Raw genomic sequence first — 22,036 nt, 5'->3', positions numbered from 1 at the left:
TGACTATGGAGTTGACATTTCATACCTGCTTCTTAAAGAGGTCAAAGTATTTTATCATCCGTGGAAGGAAACATAAGCCTGTGAATGTGTGTAGACATTACACGACCTTCCCCCTTTCTTCCACAATTGAAACGTGGTAGTTAGAGTAAGAAAGCCTGAATGTAGCTAAGTTACCTTATGCAAAGACAAAGACTCAGTGACAACATGGACTTGGAAAGTCTCTCTTCCCTCTGTTCTTACAGTAATGTTCAAAATAATTGGGTGGACAAAGACAAAGTTGAAACATCTCTTGAAGAGAAAATAGTGATGGAAAAGAAAAGCTGTATTTCCCCATACTACTTACTGGATGATGTCGTAGTAGAAACAGTAACTTTTCCTCCAGTTCCTCAAATAACATTGCAAATTCATAAAACAACAGATTTCTCCCATTCAGCTAAAATTTCAGCTCAAGACTTCTGGTGACAATAAGCTACTGCATATAGTATTCCTTTAAGTTTAGTATTTTTACGAAGAACAGGATGTTAAAATCACTCTGTATACTAAGTCTGACATAGAAGCCACAGGAAGAAAAGAACATCTGGAAAATTCTTATACATATAAACTGGATCCAAACACCTAAGGAACAATGGATTTATTTCACAGGTGCACTGAACTACATGATCAGTAGAGCCAGAAGTATGGAGTCTAGCCTTTGACAGTAAAAAATAAACTACTGCAGCCTAAGGAACCCCTTACTGACTATAGCCTTGGTAAGTCATATCCTGTCTGCAAGAATAGCTCTATTCCACAGACTAACTTCCCTTGACAGCCCTCTGGGCTGCCGGGATATGAGGTAATGCCAGTGTAATAACAGACACATTAGCATGTGGACCCAGTTACCCTCACCCCTTTGTCCACAGAATGTGTTACAGTCCTTGGAAAGGAGTTCTCTGACCCATACCTGGATGAGAGAGCAATAACACAGAGTCAATTTTGCCAAGAGTGGTGAATTCTCTGGAGATAGCTATGCTATGCCTTTGCACTGCTCTGGTAAATTTGCAAGATCCTCTCCTGTGCGTGTCAAGATCATGTATTGATACTACCCTATTTTTTTTTTCCCCCATTAATTTCTTCTATGTAACTTGTATCTAAATTGTCATATCTGCCCAGAACAGTTATGCAACAAGGGAAATGACACACAATCAATTAGCTTTATGCCCATATACACACAGACTGCCTCCAGTCATAATTGCACGTGTGTTTTCCAAGTGTGTTTTTGTTAAGAGGAGGTATATATATTGAGTTAACAGAATGTTAGTTTCCCATTACTATATGTAATTCTAAATAACAACAACAAAATGAATTAAAAAGAGAATTCAAAGCAAAGCAAGCTGTATGTATTTGAAGAAGGCCAGTCTGTTAGGTACAGTGTAGCTTCTCATTGCTAATGAATCCCAAATCACATTCTCTTTGGGGAATAAAACATTAAAACAGCCTAGGTGGTTTTCTTAACAGTAGTCAGGAATCAATGCAGAACACCTGAATCAGCAATTTCCTGACTGGCAGTCAATCTCGTAAATGCTGTAACAAAGCTTTGAGCAAAGGCCACAGAATGAGCCATTTGATTTATATGCTGGCATTGATGATGAGGTGAAGGACATTGACACAGTGAAGGTGTTGAGCTTAGCCCAATTATAACTGCTTACTTGCAGTCAGTGGTAACAATGCCTACCTGGCCAAGCTGTTCACAAGCTGTTTGATACTCAGCTCGCTGACAGAGATCTTTCACGCGCTGGTATTTGGGTAGAAAGTTTTCTTCTTGGGCATCTACCTTCTCATTCTCCCTTTTATGCAGCAGTTTACTGGAAAAGAAAAAAAAATATTTTTACGTTAATATTAACTCCAAGATAAAAATACAGTTTGCTGAAAAGACTCAGAGGAGTAGTTATTTTCCAAGTCCATACCATCTCTAGTAGCCAAAACTTAGCAGTCCAGTAGAAACTAGCATTTAGCCTGTCCAATAACACACAAGTTACTCATGTCATGCTCTCAGGGAGCATACAAAAACACATAAAATCAAGACAATGTGTTACATGCCTGAGTGACAGGCAGTGACAAGAGTCAATATAGAGAGACCACATCTCATTCTACAGGGCTGCCACTTTGCAAACCCCTCACGCTCCCATTTATGTATTAAGGCAGAGGTGCAGAGGGAATGGCCAGCAGATGAAGATGCAGAGAGGAAGGGTTCTTCATAATCCCATGATACAAGCAGGAGGGTGGGGGGCAGCAGCTGAAAGCAAATTGGGATGCCTTCCCATCTCTCAATCTAAGTAAACTCCCCTTCCCCCACCACAGCAGCGTGTTCATGCAGGTTGTAGGCAAAGGCCATGCATTCCGTCCAATCACACAATCACTGCCACTAGGCATACTGCAGCCATGTCCCTGCTGACACAGCTAAATGGCTTTACACTGTGGTGGAGTGCTGCTTTGGCTTTAGCTATTCAATATCCTTCTATTTAAAAAGATTGGGCTTTGTGATTAACACTTTCCTTACCCTCTTTCCACTAGGAACGAGTCTCTCCACACCTTCATCTTTTTCTTTAAATGAAACCTAGGAGGAAACAAGGAGAGGAAGAAGCAATTCCCACAAAACCAGTAACCAAGTTATGCCCCAGTTTTCTCTCCCACCCCTAATTCCAACAAGAAACGTGCCACATAACTGCACAAGAGGACATTCAGCTCTATGAAGCAGGGACATACGTCTCTCCACTGAAAACAATAGGATACATTTTTCTCACAGGGACAAAATCCACAACAGGTTTATGCAGTACAACTTCTTCAACATAAGCATGTTTAAGGCATGAGGCATTAACTGAATCGTCCTTGTTCACAAAGGATCACAAATTAAATCGGTCTTCCTGACTCAAATTTGGGCTCTTAACCTGCATCTACCCACAAAGTATCCTATTCTAAAGCAGCTGCTCCTTTCCCGCTTTCCCTCCACCCAACTACTTGTAAAGCAAATAGTTCTCCTTCCCTGATTTTCTCTTGCAAGCATTCTCTAGCCAGTCTAATTCTCTTCCTCAGTCTTTTTCCAATGAAAGTATGGATGGAAAGTCTTAAATAATAATTGCAGTTTTTACTGCGAGTCTGTCTTTATATTATAGTCTGACACACAATCAACGCCGTCAATTATTTTACTATTTATTCAATATTAAATGCTTTGCTACAAATGATGCCACAGAGACATTTAAAATCTGTAACTCACATAGTTGAAGACTTTCATGTGTAGCCCTCTTACTTCTACACAGACTACATTTAGTATATACAGATGCCACATATGCCATACATCTAGAATATGAATGTGCCAAAATGAAAATAAATGACTGAAGTGAGTTGTATATGCCAAATAGTCTTCAGACTTTCCAGTGAATGTTGTACTCAGACAGATGGTGGTTTTCTTATATTTTCCTTTAAATTTTCTGCATGCTGCTGAACACCTGTTCAGTCTTGCAAAAACACATGCATGTTTCCATGCAACATTTCCATTTCTTACCTATTGACTGGTCTCTCAGAATCCAGCAGCTTTAGAATGGATTTACCATCCATATCAGATGGAATATCCAATCCAGCAATATCTAGAATTGTGGGTGCAAGATCAATATTCAACACAATGTGAGGATTCCTGAAAAAAACATAGGAGAACACAGTTTAAAGTCTATACAATAATACCAAGCAACTCCAGCTTCCACAGAGTCCAAGGATCTGAAAAGTCTTATTTTGTGACACCTGCAAATAAAAGAGGACACAATCTGATTCCTTTCCATGATGGAAATTAACATATAATACATAGATAAGTTGCATAACCTCAAGGGGACTAATACAAATATTTTAAACTTTAGCATAGAGCATTTTTGAGAAAGAAAAATAGTTCATAAGGCAAAGTTAGTTAATTTTTGCAAAAGACAGTTTAAAAAGCATTGGAAAAACTGTTTGGGTGTCTTACAGAATCAAAATGACTGCCAAATATATTAATGACTTTCTTAAAAAGTAGATTTGGCAGATAGCACATGCTTTACCTGTTTCGAAATCTGGTATAGAAATGAGTACCTCAGTTCCTATCACAGTAGGCATGTTCTGAAGAGAACATGAGAAATGTATTGCTAGGCACTAGTGAAAACTAAAAGTGACTGCTAATTTACAGTGTGAGACAGAAAAAGGAAAGGGATGAAAAAAAAAGCAGCACGGAAGAAACAGTTATGAAGAAAAAAAGAGAAAAAAATAACAGCTTTAATTAAAATGATCTTTCAAAGGGCACACATTTGCACATTCTGCAAAAACTTATGAACAGCCACCCTCTGGTACTTTGCAGAGTACGGCACATGCTCCTCAGCCACCGCAGTTAACAGTACGTCTGAATTCAAACTGACTTCAGATTTGGTTAAAACACTAGCGTTAACTCCCAAGTAGTATGTTAGCTTCTATCCCCAAACCCACTGAACTGTCACAGCTAAATATGAGTTAATATATCAGAGCATCTGGCTCTGACAGATGAACTCATATCCATCCAGCCCAGAATTCAGTAGCTAAATGAATACCCAAAATTTTTAATCATGTGATTTGGTTTTACTGTAGGTCTGCTTTTGCAGAAGTGTTTTCTGTTTATGTTCACAGAATCACAGAGTATCCTGAGCTGGAAAGGACCTACAAGGATCTCTGAGTCCAACTTGTGGCCCTGCACAGGACAGCCACAAGAATCCCAACAAGTGCCTGAAAGCATTGTCCAAAATGCTTCTTCAGCTCCGGCAGGTTCAGTGCCAAGACTGCTTCCCCCAGCAGCCTGTCCCAGTGCCTGAACATCCTCTGCAAGAAGGGCATTTTCCCAATATCCAACCTAAACCTCCCCTGCCAGAACTTCATGCTGTTCCCTTGAGTCCTGTCACTAGTCACCAGAGAGAAGGTGTTGGTGCCTATCCCTTTGTTTCTCCTTAAGAGGAAGTTGTATACTGCTATGGGGTCTCCCCTCCCCTCAGTCTCCTCCAGTCTGAAAAAGCCAAGTGACCTCAGCTGCACCTCACAAGGCTCCAGGCCTATCACCATCTTCATAGCCTCCTTTGGATGCTCTCTAAATAGCTTTATATCCTTCTAATATTGTAGTGCCCTAAACTGCCCCCAGAACTCAAGCTGAGGCTGCCCCAGCGCAGAGCAGAGCAGGACAATCCCCTCCCTTGCCTGGCCAGCAATGCTGGGCCTGGTGCTCCCCCAGGACACGGTTGGCCCTCCTGGCTTCCAGGGCAGTGCTGACTCTCATTCGACTTTCTGTCGACCAGGATCCCCCAGTCCCTTTCCAAAGCTGGTCTCCAGCCTCTCTCTCCCCAGAGTCTGTCTGTATCTCCAGGGTTGCCCTGTTGCAGGTGAAGATTCCAAAACTTGCCCTTGTTAAACTTCAGAGAGCTGATGATTGCCCACCTCTCTAATTTGTCAGTGTGTCTCTGCAGGGCCTCTCTGCCTTTGCGAGGGTCGACAGCTCCTCCCAATTTAGTATCATCAGCAAATTTACTTCATATTCCTTCATGTCCTGCACCCCAGTTGTTCATTACATTGAATCTTAAAAACTCATTTCAACCATGTCTATGATAGTGTTGAAGTTGAGTGCGCAATTACTCACAATATTACATATATAAATACTGTTTATCAGCCGTGTGCTATTGCTTTTCCTTACTTCTTTGGAAAACAAGGATTAAAAAATCACAACAGACCCTCCATTTCTTGAAAGTGGGGAAAAATAATAACATGAGCATACTGCTACACAAACAGTGTTCTACAGCACTGAGCATAAAGAATCACCATGTTATGACCAGCAGGCACAAAGGAAGGATGGGACCAGATGGACTGCAATACATGTCAGTGCAGAATTCCAGCTCAGAATACAGGACAGAAGAAAGCTGCTAAATTCACACTATTTAATGAGATACTATTTTAAAATTACTACATCTTTGAGTGAGCAAGCAAACAGGCACTGACAAGAGCATAGGTGATGAATTAAATTGATGTATGCGATTTGATTTTAATTACTGATAATTATGATGTAGCATATTTAGTAACAGAAATGAGAGGTTAGTAATCAATCACTTGCTACAGTGATTGATATTAAAATTTCCCTGGTATCCAAAGGGAGTCATGACAATTATTCTGCAGGAAAAACATAAGGTTCACACAAAACACAGATGACAGAAGTTCTACCATTAAAGAAAATCAGGCTGAGAGGGAAGATCAATTTATTATCTGATGTATTCCCTCTCCAAGGTGTTTTACTCTGTTCTTCCTATTTGCTCTACTGTGACAAGCTCTGTTCTGTTAAAACTCTGTCAGGCTGACTATTCCAATTCTAACAGAAAGATGTTTTCATCTTTGGAAGTCTGAAAAATAAAATTCAGTGGGAAGGTTTCAGAGCTTTTGTGGATATCTGTGTGTAAGGATCCTTGAACTACCACAGACACAATGTGGCTGGTCTCTAGCACTATGTTGCAGAAGCACTAGCTCAGTCACTTGGGCCATGTTAGCACTGACTCTCCAGGAAGGCCAAAAACTGCAGACACTTTGGAAATTCCAGGCTGCTGCAGACAAAACTCTTTCAGTGCCAAGGTAGTATGTTTAATCCCAACTGAGGAATCTCTCCCTGCTCTTTAAAGAATATTATTTTTTTCACATGCACAACTGCTGAAAATAAATTAGAAACACAGTGTAATAACTACAGAATTTAACATTTTTCTGCCTGCAGATAATGTGAATCAGTGAATTTAACCAGCATACAGAATGAGATTTTTTTTATAACTATTTGTTATCATATTACACATTAGATGCATTCCTCTGCAGTAAAGAAAAAATTGTGTGTGGAAGACTGTGTGTGTTAATTATGCTAAAACATGCACACTGATACAACTATTAGGCAGCAATTTATGGCACTCTGTCCAACATCATTACTTAAGTGCAAATATTTGCTATCCAAAATAATTGCTTAGAAAGTGTATTTGCTTAATTTTTTAGCTGATCAAAGCTACCATTTCAATTAACAGTCATACTCTGCATGCTTGTGTGCACCTGACAAACAGACCTAACCACATAGTCCCAAAGAACGAGCCAGAAAGAATATTTTGTGGATGATAGTATATGAACTGATCATTATAAATTGAAACAAGTGACTCCAATGTTCACCAATAATTATCTACTATGGCATTATACAGTATATTTTTTAACTTTAAAATGACAGTTACGTGTATAATTTGCACTCCTTAAAAGAATGCAAGTAAGTGTTTCCTAGACTGGACATCATTCAAAGTGATTTTTCCACTAGATCCACTGAAGTGCAGTGGCTTGTGCTGCACACCCACGCAAGCAAAAAGGCAATGGCCTTGAGTTTGTTACACCAGCCTGTGCAATCAGTTCTGTTTTTTGAGTAGACATATTTTTCTGCCAAAGATAACCAGGATGGGCAATACTTTGTGCCTCCATTTGGCTGCCAGGTCAATACAACTAGAGATGTGAACATGAAATTTTCAGGTCACAACACACACAATAGCAAAGAACTTACAAGGACCCAGCCTCCACATTTGGTCCTCGGACATAGAATGGAACTCTGATATCAAACTCATATGGCATAGACTTCCCTTTCACCAGCCCAAACTGCCCAATATGATAACCATGGTCGGCCATGTATATTATATACGTATTTTCCAGTTCTCCTGTTTCAGCCAACATATTGTAAATCTGAAAAAGAGCAAAACAAAATATGAAATTAATTCCACTGAGTAGCTCTACATGTGGAACACTGGATATCACTTTCTGCCTATGTGCAACATACAAATAACAACAGCTAAGGATGGCACTGAGTTATCACAATGAACCACTCTGAATAATACATAATCACATCTTAATTTTACTAACTGAATATTGTGGCTATTACAAGGCAAAACTCTGTTTCAAGGTAAAACACAGCATGCCATTTCAAAAATGTTTGGGTTCAGTATTTTGCGTGAGAGCTGTCAAGATAGTACTAAATACATACAGTAACACAAGGTGTCATTTCAAAATTTTCTCTCCAGTTTTATCTTTTTCTTGCAGCAAGCAATTTTAATAAAATGACAGCCTTTTGAATCTCACATATATTCAGGCAGCACTCAACAACTTCAGCTTCAAACAAATAAGTCTCCATTATGCAGAATATTTGCAAAATATCTTCCAGATAAATATCGCTCCATCATAGTACTCTCACTATGGAGAATTACGAGGAGATTTAAATGTGGATGCTTCTACAGATTTACATAAGAAACTATGTGAAATGTGCCAACTTTAGCATCAAGGATCGATTTTCATGTGACATTTTGGCTTGAGAAAGGTAAGGTGGTGGAATACCACCAAAGTGGTGCCTCACACAGGTGCAAAACACATCAGCACAGGACAAAACTCTGTTGTGTTGGTTTGGGAGTTTATTTTTGGTTCTTTTTCAGGTTGTTTTGTTTGTGGGTTTGGCTTTTTTTGGCTTTTGTTTTGGTTTTGGAGGGGTTGTGCAGGGTTTTTGGCGGTTTTTTGTTTTGGTTTGTTTGTTTGTTTTGGGTTTTGGGTTTTTTTTGAGTGTGTGAGGTTTTTTGTTGTTTTTTCTTTTTAATTTTGAAAGACTATTAACACATATAAATCAGTAGAAAAAGATCAGCCTAACTTTGTAATTAGAACTAAAAAAGAACCTAACTGACTTGCCTGCAGTAAATCACCTGGAGTGAAAACCTTTTACTAAACAGAAAATCCTAACAGTGTAGTAAAATCACCAATTTCCCCTAATGCTGGTATCTGATCCATCTAAACAGCTTCATTAACAGGAAGCAGAGGTCATATTTGCCTGAATCAGTAATTATAAGATATTAGTAATTATATTAGTAACAAGCTTATGCAATGCCATCCAGATAATCTCCTTTTTGCCTTAGAGGACTCCTCTAAGTCTAATTTAGACTCCTCTAATCCTCTAATTTATGTTCTAGCTTTTTTTGACTAAGAATGCCAAGAGATAAGCAGTAATTGCAACACTTTTAAATCTGCATAACCATTCTTTTTCAGTATAGCTTTTAGTGAATCCAGATCTTTCTGTGGGAGACATATAGTTTGTATTAAGAAATCTCATTGTTAGATGATGCAGATAATTTTAAAATACCAATCTATGTATTTATTTACTTCCAATATTTAACCTCCTGGGCTGGGTTTACCATGGGATCATTCCAGTTAGGACTCCTGTATCATCACTTTTTGCTGCTGTTGTTTTCTTCTCTCACAAACTCAGTGTCACAAGATTAAAATAGACACACATTTAGGTAGTTATTTCCAACAGGCTATATGATGACTTTCTTTATCAAAGGTACATTTTTAGGCTTTATGATGCGTAGATTTTCAGGCAATCCCTTTCTCCTCCCCTTTATCAGCAGTAGTTCTGTGGCATCAAGTCAGCTTGTTCACACCACCCAACTCAGGGTACCTGTCTTTAGGAGATGAGGAACCTTACACATTGAATAAAGAGACAAAACGATCAGAGGTGAGAGGATTACACACTATTAAAAAACTGATGCGGTCCTTCTCCACCTTCTTTCTCCCTTATCTTCATATGCAGGACTATGTGGAGCTTAACTCAAGAAACAAGCACCTGTTTAGCCAAAAAACAAAACAAAACAAAAGCGACTATTAATCTTACCATCTCCATAGAGTCATCCACAGACATGAGTGTTTGAAGGCGCTTTCTCTGTAGCATGTTAGTGAACTCCATATGTATGGGTTTCATGGGACCGGTATACCTCATTATCCAGTGCTTGTCTGGGTTTGGAGCATAGTTATAACTGGGAGTACTAAGGAAATGAGAGAAAACCACAATGTTTTAGCCAAGTAGAAAAAAGTGACAGTAATGAATATTAATTTCTATTTGATCAACACTATAGGAAGTACTATCTGAGGTGCACAAGAAAATATTAAGATTATTTTCGAAATGTCTTCTAGTTTCATGTTATGAAACACGGGAAAATGAAAACAACTTGGGGGGGGAATAAAATCTATGAAAACATTAAACATACCTTATCTTTCGAGTGATTTCAGACTAACAAGTGTACATTTCAAGGCCAAGGGACTTAGCCTCAGAAGTCTTAACTCCACAAGCATGATCAGGATGAAGCACATATTACAGAGCTCCTACTCATGTAATTGCTTTGCTTTCACTCCACTCACATTAGCACCAAATACTACGTCTTGTGCAAGCTGTTTAAAAATAACTATACAATTTGCTGTAGAGGTTCTACTATGTTCTTTAACAGCTTTTTGGAATTCAGCATGACTGGCTACTTGAATACTTTCACACTTATGCAACAGAGGAGCACAGGCACTCTGTCTACTGGTATCCAATTGCATGTGAGCAGCAGAAGTGGATACACAGCCGGATTTTAAAGACCTGCAAAGAAAAGTGGGATGAGGAAAATAGGGCTGTATTTTGAAGACTCATTCCAGCCACCAACTCCTTTACTTGAAGTCCCTGCAAAATCCCAATAACTGGGTTCAACATCCACCTGGAATCTCACTGTCCCTCAAAGTTCTCACGATCCTGGGACGTCATCAAAGTGATGAGGAAAAATATTGTCCACAGTTTCACATGGTTGGGAGTCCCAGCAATCACTTTTCTATGCATAATTATATTACTTCAGGTTAGCTGAACCTAAATAAAAGATTTATATTACCACCATGATGTCAACTCTCCACATCACCAACTCATTAAAAGATATTATTATAGCTTACATTTGCAAGAAATACTATTCTTACATACTATATTTATTCCTTATTACTTATGGTTGAAGACCACCTTTTACAATTTCTTCACATCATGGCTCAAAGACATCACGCACAGAGTCTAAAGTGTTAAAAATTACTTTTCCTAGGTAATTTGGTTAGACTTCCTTTTTTCATTCAAAGCAGTAAACTTGGTCTGTGCCAATCTGCAAGCCAAGAGAGTAACACAGTAACACAGGAAAAAATAGCAAATACTCATTTACTTTCCTCTTACCAACACAGAATTTCCTGATAAATTCCTATTTGGGAAATTTCTACTGTTGGTTTTGTGTAGGCAAGAGAGCAGCAAGGTAAGTTATTAAGCTAAAAAATAACATCAGCTGAAACTTCTCATCAAAATACTGCGTATCTAATGTATCTCTGAATATGACAGTCAGAAGACATTTAATATAAATATTAAACTAATAATCCGACAGTGAAATGTTTTATGCTGAAAGCCTCTGTTAGATGCTATCTGAAAAACTTTTTTAGGTGGCAAGTGGAGGCTTCTTCATACAGGGAGGAAAGTGCTGCTGTCTATTCTCTCTGTATTGTTAATAGTCTCTTGAATTTCAGAATGTTATTGTGGTTGAAATAATGACATTGCTTCTCTGAAAATGCTGACCGTTACGGAAACTGTTGCTATGTGATGCTCAGAATGAATCAAAAATGCTTCGCTAACTCCTTTTCAGCTTACTTTGTAATATCCTGGCTGATTTGAAACCTCCCACTATTTAGTCCAACTAAAGCCCACAATTTTCTTTGATTACTACAAATGTAACCCTTTAATCCTTAACAGATTTGTCTGTCTTATGGGAAAAATACAAAAAAGTAACATTCCTAGAAGCTAGCTGAAACAACTTCTTCGAATGTATGCAGAAGGGAAGCCCCAGACAGACTGAATTTGACCTTGAAAAAGATGGATGGTAAAATGTACCCTCTATTGAAGTGAATTCTGATCACCGCTAAAACTGCCCAGCTGCCACATTCTCTACAGCTCACAATACAGGCAGCAATAAAGGAAAACCATGCAGCTGAGGGATTTTCTCTGTGAATAATTTTCAAACAAGACAAGACTGAAGATGCTCACAGAGAGGAGCTCTACAGAATGAGATGGAGAGAGTCTGCAGTATAGGGCAGAATGGTCATACCAGCCAGAATATGGTAGAGAATCAAGAGAACAGCAGCAGAAATTAGCCACAGAAGTACATACCAGAGCTCCAAGGCAAAGCAGCACCCTGACTAAAACCCATACCACTGGCTTTTAGCTATTACTAGCAACGCCACATGATGTAGTGTGTACATCAACCAATGTCAAGCACTACCATCCCACTTTCACTTGGCTTTTCTTTTCCACAGAATCCACTTACAGTCTTCGCCACTGCTGCCACAAGGAAAGGTGTGGAGTCATACCACACAGTGTACTGCCTTCTGGTTTGGGGACTAGGCAAAGACTTTGTTCAGGGTATTGCTTATTGCTTTAGGGCAATTTGTAAGTGTTCCACTTGCATTCTGATCCTTCCTTACAATATCCACATGACAACCAAACAGTAAGAACTGCCTGCAACCCTTTATCATTGAGAGATTTATCTGTCACTGAGATTCCCTGGAATTTGGGAACAAGGGGAAAAATGGAAAGTAGAGAACTAATTTGTATCATTCCTTCACTGTATGTACACATTCTGCATTTTTACATTTACTCTTAAACCTAGGCCACTGAAAACTCCTCTTAAATATTTGTGACAAGTTATGCCAAGAGTACTATAAAGAAAACATTGTTCACCCAGAGGTACCCAGAACTTCCATACTCCAGAACCTGAAAATCAAAGGTTTTGTTTTTTCCTTACATGTGTTGTGAGGCATTAGGAAAGAGCTGTGAGTACTGAGGGGCTGAATCTTCAGGGCCATGAGGAGCAGCATGGCTTATAACCATCAGTACTGGCCTGTGAGGATACATCTTCTTTGATATTCTAAAGAAGGTAATACTGTCATTGGTAATCAGATCAGTCAGATAATCCTGCAAGTAGAAGCAAACGTATAATGAGACACTTGAAAAGGAATTTCAAACTGGGAGGTAATAGGAAGGAGACGTCTGAGGTACCATAAGAAATAGGAAAAAAAAAGCTACTTCACTAAGAAAGGTAGGAGGAAGAAGTAAGTTACAGATGTTAAAATCTCAAAAAACTAAAATCAAATAATGCTTTCTTCAGTGCCTAGAAAAACAAAAACCAACAGCTTCTAGCTTTTTCTCAGAAATGAATGACACTAAAGAAGATCAAATAGTACTCTTTCTTCCTAAAGTGGATAACTACATTATGAAAAACACAATGCTAAATACAATGACCAGGTATGAATGAAAAAAAATTATCAGTGTCGGTATCTTCTAAGGTGTATAGTCCAACCTTACATCACAAAAATACTTTGAAAAACCAAATGGCTCAATATTCTTTTTTCTTAACCTTCTTCTGAACCAGAAGTCACTAACACGAGAAGATGGTGGGCTAATTGAACGAAAGACTTCATTCAAAAATACAGTGACAATCTGATAGAGATGTAGCTCTATTGCACATATTGTTGAGAATTTAGAAATCTTCCTGTAGAAGAGTTGGACTCTCTCTATACTTTCTAAGAAGTGTCATTATCATTCTTATGATATCTGCAAGAGCTATAGGGATTGAAGACAGGATTTTTAATGACAAGCCATGCTCTCCCTTAGGTGCTTCACAGGAACACTGCAAGTATAAATATCCATCAAACAGTAGGATATGAAACTACACCTTAAAAAAAACCCAAAATAACTGTCATGTCACAGCAGAATGTAAAATCAGATGTAACATATGGTCAAGCCAACAAGTACAAGGTGTGGTATAGACTGGATTGCATCTCCTTTTGAGTACAGCTTTCTGCCCATGGTTAAGACACTTGCTCCTCTTCACCTCTGTCAGCATCCTTGGTCTGAAAAGTCAGCTTGTCATTCAAAGGAAGCCTTTTCCACAGACTATATTTACTTCCCCCAAGTTGTTTCTTGTCTATCCCAGAACAAGGCTGGCAAAGTCTCCATTTATAATTTTACACACTGGTCCCAACACAAGGCATGACTGTTACAAAACTGCCATGATTATGACTGTTCCTGGGATGGTATTTTCACTCTAAATAGGCATTAAATGAAGGACTTCCACTCATAAAAGTAGGCAGGGGAAGGGAAAATGTACCAAAGCAAAACTGACTTCTGAACATGCTTTCAATGCCTGAGATGGTATTCATAGCTGAGAGAAAATACTGAAGTGCTCTCAAAAATGCACTGCTGTTTATCTTCATTGTGCTGCTTCTTTAAGCCAGTCAATCACTTTAAGCCTGTAACTCCTCTTTGATTTAGCCATTAGAAGAGCAGAGTTTTCCAATTTCATTTTAAAGAGACAGGTTTCCACATGGTCAAAAGTGAAAATCACTACAAACCCAGCATTTACCAGGCCAAAAGACCAAACAGAAACATTTCACTGAACTGATTTCTTTTGGTTTTTTTTTTAAAGGTCCACATTATAGAGGTTGTAGTTGTACGAAATTAAAATTCATCTAAAAGATGTCGGCAGAAACTGAAAAAGAAAAATCAAAGTAGAATGTATTTTATAAGAAAATCTGAAAGAATTTAATTTTCAGAGAAGCTTAGCAGTTACTTTAGAGGACAAAATGAACTGTTGTTTTGGTTTTTTTTCCTAGTTTTCCACTGGCACATAATTAACATCAGCTGGTTAAACAGATAGGACTAAAAAATAGTTTGATTATATTGCTCATTGCTGGAAAATCACATTTTCAGCAACAAGAATGGCAGGAAAGAAAGAGAAACAGTCTTCCAATTCGGCTTCTGTTTGCTCATTTGAACTCCAGTGTTAACATCAACCAGTGCTGTTGCTCTGCACACTATCATCTGTTTATTACTGTAGCTGTTTATTATGCAAGAATATGAAGATTATAAAAAGTCTGTCTTTTCATCAGCCTTATTTTTTGATTTATTTATTACCAAAATCAGTAAGAAAAACTAAAACAAGTGAAAACCTTAACATTTTCAAGTCTGGCATACACAAACAGTTGAATATATTGGAACATAAAGCTCCCTGTTGGCTCCTTGGTACAATGGAGATGGAGAACAGTGCCTATGAAATCACTTGACTGACACTGTTCCACAGAAGATATATTTCCATCACAACATTTTAGTACATGGCTGTAAAGATTAGCTCTGTCATTCTTCATAGATCAGAAGGAAAACAGAAGACAAATAATTCTGTACACTAGTTTGCACCTTCCCTTTAGCAGCTGATGATGGAAAAGGCAGCCCTAGAAGACTGTGAAGTTTTATCTCTCAGCACAAAGTACATTCAATTATAAAAGGCAAATAGGGCAAAGGAAAATGGAAATCACAGAGAGGAAACCACAGACACCAACCTTTTAAAGGAAAAACTGGCTGTGAACACTATGCTAATGAAACACAAATAGGAAGGCAGGATTTGCCATCAATAAGAGAAAGCGAACAAAACATCTGTTAAACAAACATACATTACAAATCACTTCAGAATGAGTCAACTTCCTTAGTGATACACTAAAACTAGAGCAGTTTATGGATAGATTTAGTTACCATCCTACTTCAGAGTCACTTCTGCCCACTTTAGGACTTCACTGAAGCTGGTTCCTTTGGAAAGGAACACTTTTAGCTGAAATAAACATATGCCTGACTGCAAGCAGGTATTGAGCTGTAACATGTTAGATGAGGAAAAAAATAATACTGTGTTTGACAATGACTATCAAGCATTTTTGTAAGTTTGGTCAGGATATAACATCCTTGAAAGGATATTAAGAAACACATGCATCTGTATGCACAGAAATACAAACATAATATTTAAATTCTCCACTCATTCAGAATTATCATAAATTGTACCAAGATTCTGTGAACACTCCATAATATTGTGGCTGTGAAACAAGTTGCTTATACTAAAAGGATTGGTCTAGCTGGAGGGAAACGGATTCTTATCTCATTAATGCTTGTGTAACTCCGCTGACACAATAATTACATACAAAGCACAGAAATAGCTAACACACAGCACCTTCAGCTTGTAGTATCTAATACAGTCTCAGAATATTTTACTTGTTTCCACTGCTGGTAGTAATGTTTTCAGGAACGTGACACTCCCAGAATGGAAGGTAACCATGCCCAAACACTACTGTTACCAGTTGTAGATAATGTTACACGCACTGGCTTTCAAGTATGAAAAGAGACTGAAACCATAAAGTACAGCTTTCTTATGGTCATGTCTAAATGTAAATAGAAATAAATCAACAGGACCTACCCTGGAGTAGTCATATCCATGCTTCTCCTTCACTCCGTTTCTACAGAGTGTGTAGTTGTAAAATCGAGAATTTTTAAGTAATCCAACCCATTCTTTCCAACCAGGAGGCACATAGGAGCCATTGTATTCATTAAGGTACTTTCCAAAGAAAGCTAGGGGTAGAAAACAGAAGTGTAGTAAGAAGGCATAACAGAAACACCATAGTTAAAGAGATTCTTTCCTTTCTGTTTTTTCTTAAAATAATTTTGTCCTCTCCATTACAATAGATTTAAGGTAAGTTCTGAGTTTTAAGCTTGCATCTGTTTTTTTAATTTGTATCTCTATAATGTAGATATTTTGATTTACAACCTATGTATATGAGAAACTGGACCACGATTACCATTATATTTTCTTTTTCAGTGCCTGATATACTTGGAATCAGACCACACGTTCTTCCTCCTAGACTCTTCATATCCTTCACGCTGCTGAGCTGCATCCATCCACCTATTAGTGCCCCATGAAATTGAACTTCCCACTAAGAGTGTGAAATTAAAACTCATGTTTTAAGATATTAACACTCTACATTTAAACATGAATGCTGTGCATAAAGTACTTAAAAAATTTATTTAGAACATTGTTTTTCTGAGCTATTTCAACAGACAATTTTCCAGATATTAACTTGGGTTTTGAGCATGAGTATTAATTACTCCTAAAGATTTGTTTATCTCTTTAAAATCTTTTACTTCTGTATCTGGTATCAGTTTTCCCCAGCTCAAAGTTGAACAATGAGCTACAATTGCCCAATCCCTTAGTATAGGGATGGAGTGGGGGGAGCGAGGGAACACTTCTGTCCTTTTTTCTGAGGTATATCTAGCAAAAATTACTTTCAGTATTTTTGTCCCGAGAGACAATCAGAGGAAAGCAGATGAGAGAGTACTCTTGGCATTGCATGGAACAACCAGTTAGCCCAAAGGTCAACTACATTTTGCCTTCACATCATGGCCAAATATACTCTTAGACTGACAATATACAGTGGAATAAACCTCGTGAAATTAATGGGTTTACTGCAGAAATAAGGGAGTTCCAAGATAAAATCCTGTAATTCAGTATTAAATTTGGTTCCATGGGTAAGATGTTTTCAAGAGATACCAGTTCTTTTTAGGTATCAAAATAACTGACCAAGCTTTCCAAAAATCAGTAACTCCTAAATGCTGAAGCCACCTTCAAAATAGTCAACAAAATGGTCCCAGTCAGCAACTTTTGTGACAACTGAAAATATGACACTACTGTAAGGGTTAGAAGATGTGGCATTAGTATTATTACCTTAGTAACTGCAGGAAATCTAATGAGTTGCATAAAACATACAGTGAGTCCCTCAATCTTAGAGTATTTTCAAGGATGCAAAGAGGGGCTTAAGACTACATTTTGTTATCAGATCCCTTTAGTAACATCAGTTTCAAGATGCTAAGGAAGACTGGGTTCTGAGTACCTTTTACTGTTTCTTGTCTCTTGTATGTCTGCAACAGTCCTTGAAATGATGAATCCATTGAAGTACTTCACCAGGTAGATTAAGAGGAGAAACACAGGTGTGTATTCACACACACATTTTAGTCTACTGTGCACTGATGGCCAATTTTTCTCTACCTTGCAGCACACTGATAGTGCAGTGTGCTATCACATGCTCCATCCACTATCTCGCAGGGGACTAGTCTGATATCTAGCAGGACAAAGGCAAAGCACAGTAATCTTTGTGACACCTTTGTTCTTCTTCCTGAATTTGCATTGCACATTCCTCAGTGGTTGCCAAGGATCAGTGCCAAGATCTATTTACAGGGGAATTGGTGGGAGGGGAGCAGATGAAGCCAAATAAAACAAAAGTACTCAAACTAAATACCTTGAAATGGTCAACAAGGAATCAAACCAAAGAATGCTGATGGTGAGCCAAGTGTTGCTTGTCCTTCTCAGATAAGCAAATTTCCAATGGAATTGGGACCAAAGGTCCTTTTCACTGATGCCTAGGACAGCTTACAAAAGTTTAAACCCAACTAGAACCGTAAGGCACAAATATCTTTCTGAACATCCCTCTCGGGCACCCTTTGAAAGTTAAAAGGAAAAAAAATGTAGAAATAGTAATCTTTATGTCACCAATCTTTATTACAATTCAGGACATGATGTCTTGGTGTATCATAACAGCATGATTTCCTACACCGGGCAGCAGAAGGGGCAGTGGGAGTGCTTGCTGGTGCCGCGGCTGAGAACGCTCCTTTACGACACACCTCACTAGCACTCCTCAGTCTGCTCATACACCTTGGCAGCCAATCCTGACAATTCAGATTTTCCATAAAACGTTTCCTAATGTCAAAACCACAATAGCGAGACATTTTAATAAAAATTTATCATGGGCATCACGCCCCCCCTTTTATACACCATGAGCACAGAAGAATCTTAACATTTAGATTTATCCTCCTCTTTCCACATGCAAGATTTCTTCCTCTTCCACATGTAAAACTCAAAAACCTCCTCAATAGTAGATTGTCAGACTTTTTAAAATAACTTTTAAAATGCTTTTTTACTCTAAGCAAAAGTTTACCCAGCTTAATGCTGAATCTTTACTAAAATACCAAAGTCTGCACTATGCTGTTTGGGCAACCCCTGAAAGAATTTCATTTAGAGCCATTTTGTTCATAGGATCTGAAGAAAACCTGGTTGCCAAGTTTCAGGGAGCTATTAGGATATTCCGCACAAGAATAATTATTTGCTGTATTTTAACAAAGTTGGGTGTTTTCCCATCTACCAATAAACCAGGAAGAAACCTACTAAAAGCATTAGTTCATGAATAAAAATAATAAAGTCTTACTGAATCCAATTAGGTGAAAAGTCCAACCACTGTTCAGTATAATCACAGACTTCCTTTCAACAAGATATACACTGAATAAAAAGTCATCTAGATTTTACAGTCGTTTATTGTCTGTACATTTACCTTTTACTTTTGACAAAAAAATATATTTGACACTTTTTTTGTAATCAACCAATAACCTCTTACAGTTCTGAAATGCCTCCATCTCAAAAATGTACCTAGTCCTCCCACACATAACACACAGGCAGGGATGCAAAGTGCTATTGTCTCTAACTTGGAAGACAAGACAAAGGTCTCAGGGCAGTACTTTTGCTACCAAAACATACAAAAAGACACGAGCTTGCTTAAATTCAAAGAAATAGAAATTCAACTTTCAGAAACTGGAATTAGAATCTATCTGCAAATTTTATGCTGTAGGCACTGGCAAGTCTCTGGAAACATTACTGTTCTCCTATGCACTTCATTAAGGCATACAGCTTATTTGAACTCCCATATCACTAAATTCTTCCAGTGCCAACTCAATTGTGTATCACTGCTGTGGAGGACAGGTATAGAACCATGTGGGTGATACAGAACACTCACACCTTAAACATACAGGAAAAACAACTTAGGAAAAATTGTCCTGAGTACATTACGCTAGTAAAATAACCTTGATGATTTTGAAAGACCATCTTACTAACTCACCACCATGAACCAAGCCTATCAGAAGAAGTAGTAAGATGGACTGAGTCAGTAGATCTGGGCTATACATGAGGACTCATCGTAGATCCTTGGTTTCCTTTTGCAATAACAGCTATCATGATATAGACACTCTGCAGAATCTTTCTTTCACATCAATTTCAAGCCCGATAGTCTCAAACTATCTAATGGACGACAGGCCTTGCTAAGACAGTAATATTTCTATACAGAGAGCAGAGGACCTATGGAAACTAATTTACCTTCTAGATAAATAATTTAGAAACCTGCTACCCAGTTTTGTAAGTTACCAAAATGTCCTGGAGGTATCCAACACTTCAGTTCCTAGTCGAGCAAATCACTTCTAAAAATTAAGTCTGACTTTTAAATCACTTGGTTATTATTTTTAACAACGGCCTGCAGTCCTTCATCGACTGCAAAAGCCATCTGTTCTGCAAATAGGTTGTTACTCTGATCTGGATAATCTGTTTTCATTATATGCAGATAACATGACAGAGTGCAGTATGGCATAGTGGCTAGGGCACTGGAGGGTGGATGAAAACTTGCATCTCTTCTTTGTGTTGGTTTTCATCTGCATGGGACCTTGTAGAAAGTACTTCACAATTCTGTTTCTACTTCTGTCTATGCTTTGAGTTTTTAGGTCACTCGTTATTCCTCATCAAGCTATTATATACAAAGATCAACTTAAGTTTTTAAGTATTTCTGTAAGAAAAAATAGCAAGCAGCAACTATTGCATAGAGCAAATTCTACAGCAGGGAACAGTTAATCTAAGAGTCTTATTCCTGACCTGTATCTAGATATTAAAAACTGGTCACATGTTTATTAAAGGAGGAATGAACCTCAAAGGCTATTCACCAATAGCCTTTCTTCTCCTTCTTACAATTTAATGTTAAAATCACTTTAAAATAGCAAAAGCTCAGACAGTGAAGTACAAAATAATTACTTGAATGGAGTCAGCCACTGTATCTTCTTACTCTAATATTAATGGAAGGAAATGGAAAGCTGTCACTGAATTTTAATTAATTCATTAGTTGATTATTGTAAAGCCCCATGAAAACGCTAAGAATGATTATTACTTTTATTCCAAATAAATATTTCATAATGGCAGAGTTGGACCTCCCAAACCCACTTTTCTCTAGGTTCAAAATACACGATTGGTTCAAAATCGCATTTTATTAATTCTTTGTATAATTCAAGTACAGACTTACCACCACAAAGAGATACCCACACATCACCATAGAAGCAGCAGCTTTTGCCTTTGTTAATACGTTCATTTAACTGAACAGGGGTAGCTGTACTATAGGGTACTGCTCAACAGGAACAAGGAAGGTAAGTTAGTCAAAATGTGTACTGCATTTGGTGCATACTGAGCCACATTCAGCCCTAACATAAATTAACGGAACTCTCTCAGAAGAATCACTGAAGCAAAAGTGTCCTTCTGCCAGGCTGCAATTGACCTACCATCCCTAGTTCTTTTGAATTTCTTAAGATAAAACATGTCTTTTCATTTCCTGACTGCAGAGAAGGCTGACAAAATACCTTAGAATCAGTCATCAATTTAAGACCTCATCATTCAGCCAGCTGGACAAGCGGAAAAGAGAAGCTTTTCTCATTCAGTAATGTCAAAAAAAAGTTTAAACCTGTATTTCAATATAACATCTTGGTATTTGTTGCTGCAGGACCCAAGTATACAACAATGCATTGTGCATTTTAAAACCCTTCTCAGAGAAAGAGATGCATATGTTCATAGAAAACAGATCCTTTTTTCTATAAATATTTACCAGGAACACTTGGCAGAGAACTGCCATTCAGAAATGCTTGTCACAGGATCTCTTTGTTTCTTTTCCATTCTAGTAATGTCCTACTCTAAGCTGAAGTACCAGCATCCACTATTTTAAGTTAGTCATGATTCAGATGTAGCTTAGTGACTTTCTAAAGATTTGATTCATCAACTGAATTGGTTTACTTACATAAACTGTCCTCCTTGCCCAATTTCCCACTTTATGCTATAGGAGAATATACTGAGATTGGGAACTCATGTTGTGGGAAGGTGTAGTGGCTACATAACAAGAACACGTGTTGCTATTCAGGACACTGGCAGTTTTTAAACTGTGAGACAGGTTAATGCAGAACACAACATACTTGTAATGCCTATTGCCTCAATGGCTTCCCTTGTAGAAGGAAAACCCACCCTCTGTATTCCCATGTGTCATAGGTTAGCAAGCATAGTCCCGGAAGGGATGTCCTTGCTAAGGGGTGCTGACAGCTTCCTCTGGGAACCAATAGAACCTATCAGCTGGCCAGTTTGGATATGGACAATTCTCTAAGCCACTT

At 38.1% G+C, this 22,036-nt stretch overlaps 1 protein-coding gene across 6 annotated transcripts in view; it reads right to left on the bottom strand.

Annotated features, from left to right (window-relative positions):
* SULF2 (sulfatase 2) overlaps positions 1–22,036 on the bottom strand; it is a 122,290-nt gene that overhangs the window by 27,249 nt on the left and 73,005 nt on the right. For all 6 annotated transcript variants that reach the window (XM_017735326.1, XM_017735335.1, XM_017735310.1 and 3 more), the window contains 7 exons: positions 16,170–16,321; positions 12,678–12,847; positions 9,716–9,866; positions 7,574–7,749; positions 3,539–3,667; positions 2,537–2,593; positions 1,712–1,841 (listed from right to left, as the gene is read on the bottom strand). In XM_017735326.1, the coding sequence (XP_017590815.1) occupies positions 1,712–1,841; positions 2,537–2,593; positions 3,539–3,667; positions 7,574–7,749; positions 9,716–9,866; positions 12,678–12,847; positions 16,170–16,321 (965 nt within the window). The remainder of the gene's footprint in view (positions 1–1,711; positions 1,842–2,536; positions 2,594–3,538; positions 3,668–7,573; positions 7,750–9,715; positions 9,867–12,677; positions 12,848–16,169; positions 16,322–22,036) is intronic.

The sequence above is a fragment of the Corvus brachyrhynchos genome, unplaced genomic scaffold (genome assembly GCF_000691975.1).
Source record: "Corvus brachyrhynchos isolate BGI_N302 unplaced genomic scaffold, ASM69197v1 scaffold10, whole genome shotgun sequence".
NCBI lineage: Eukaryota > Metazoa > Chordata > Aves > Passeriformes > Corvidae > Corvus > Corvus brachyrhynchos.
Note: the sequence above shows the minus strand (reverse complement) of the source record. Positions and strands in the feature narration are given on the sequence as shown.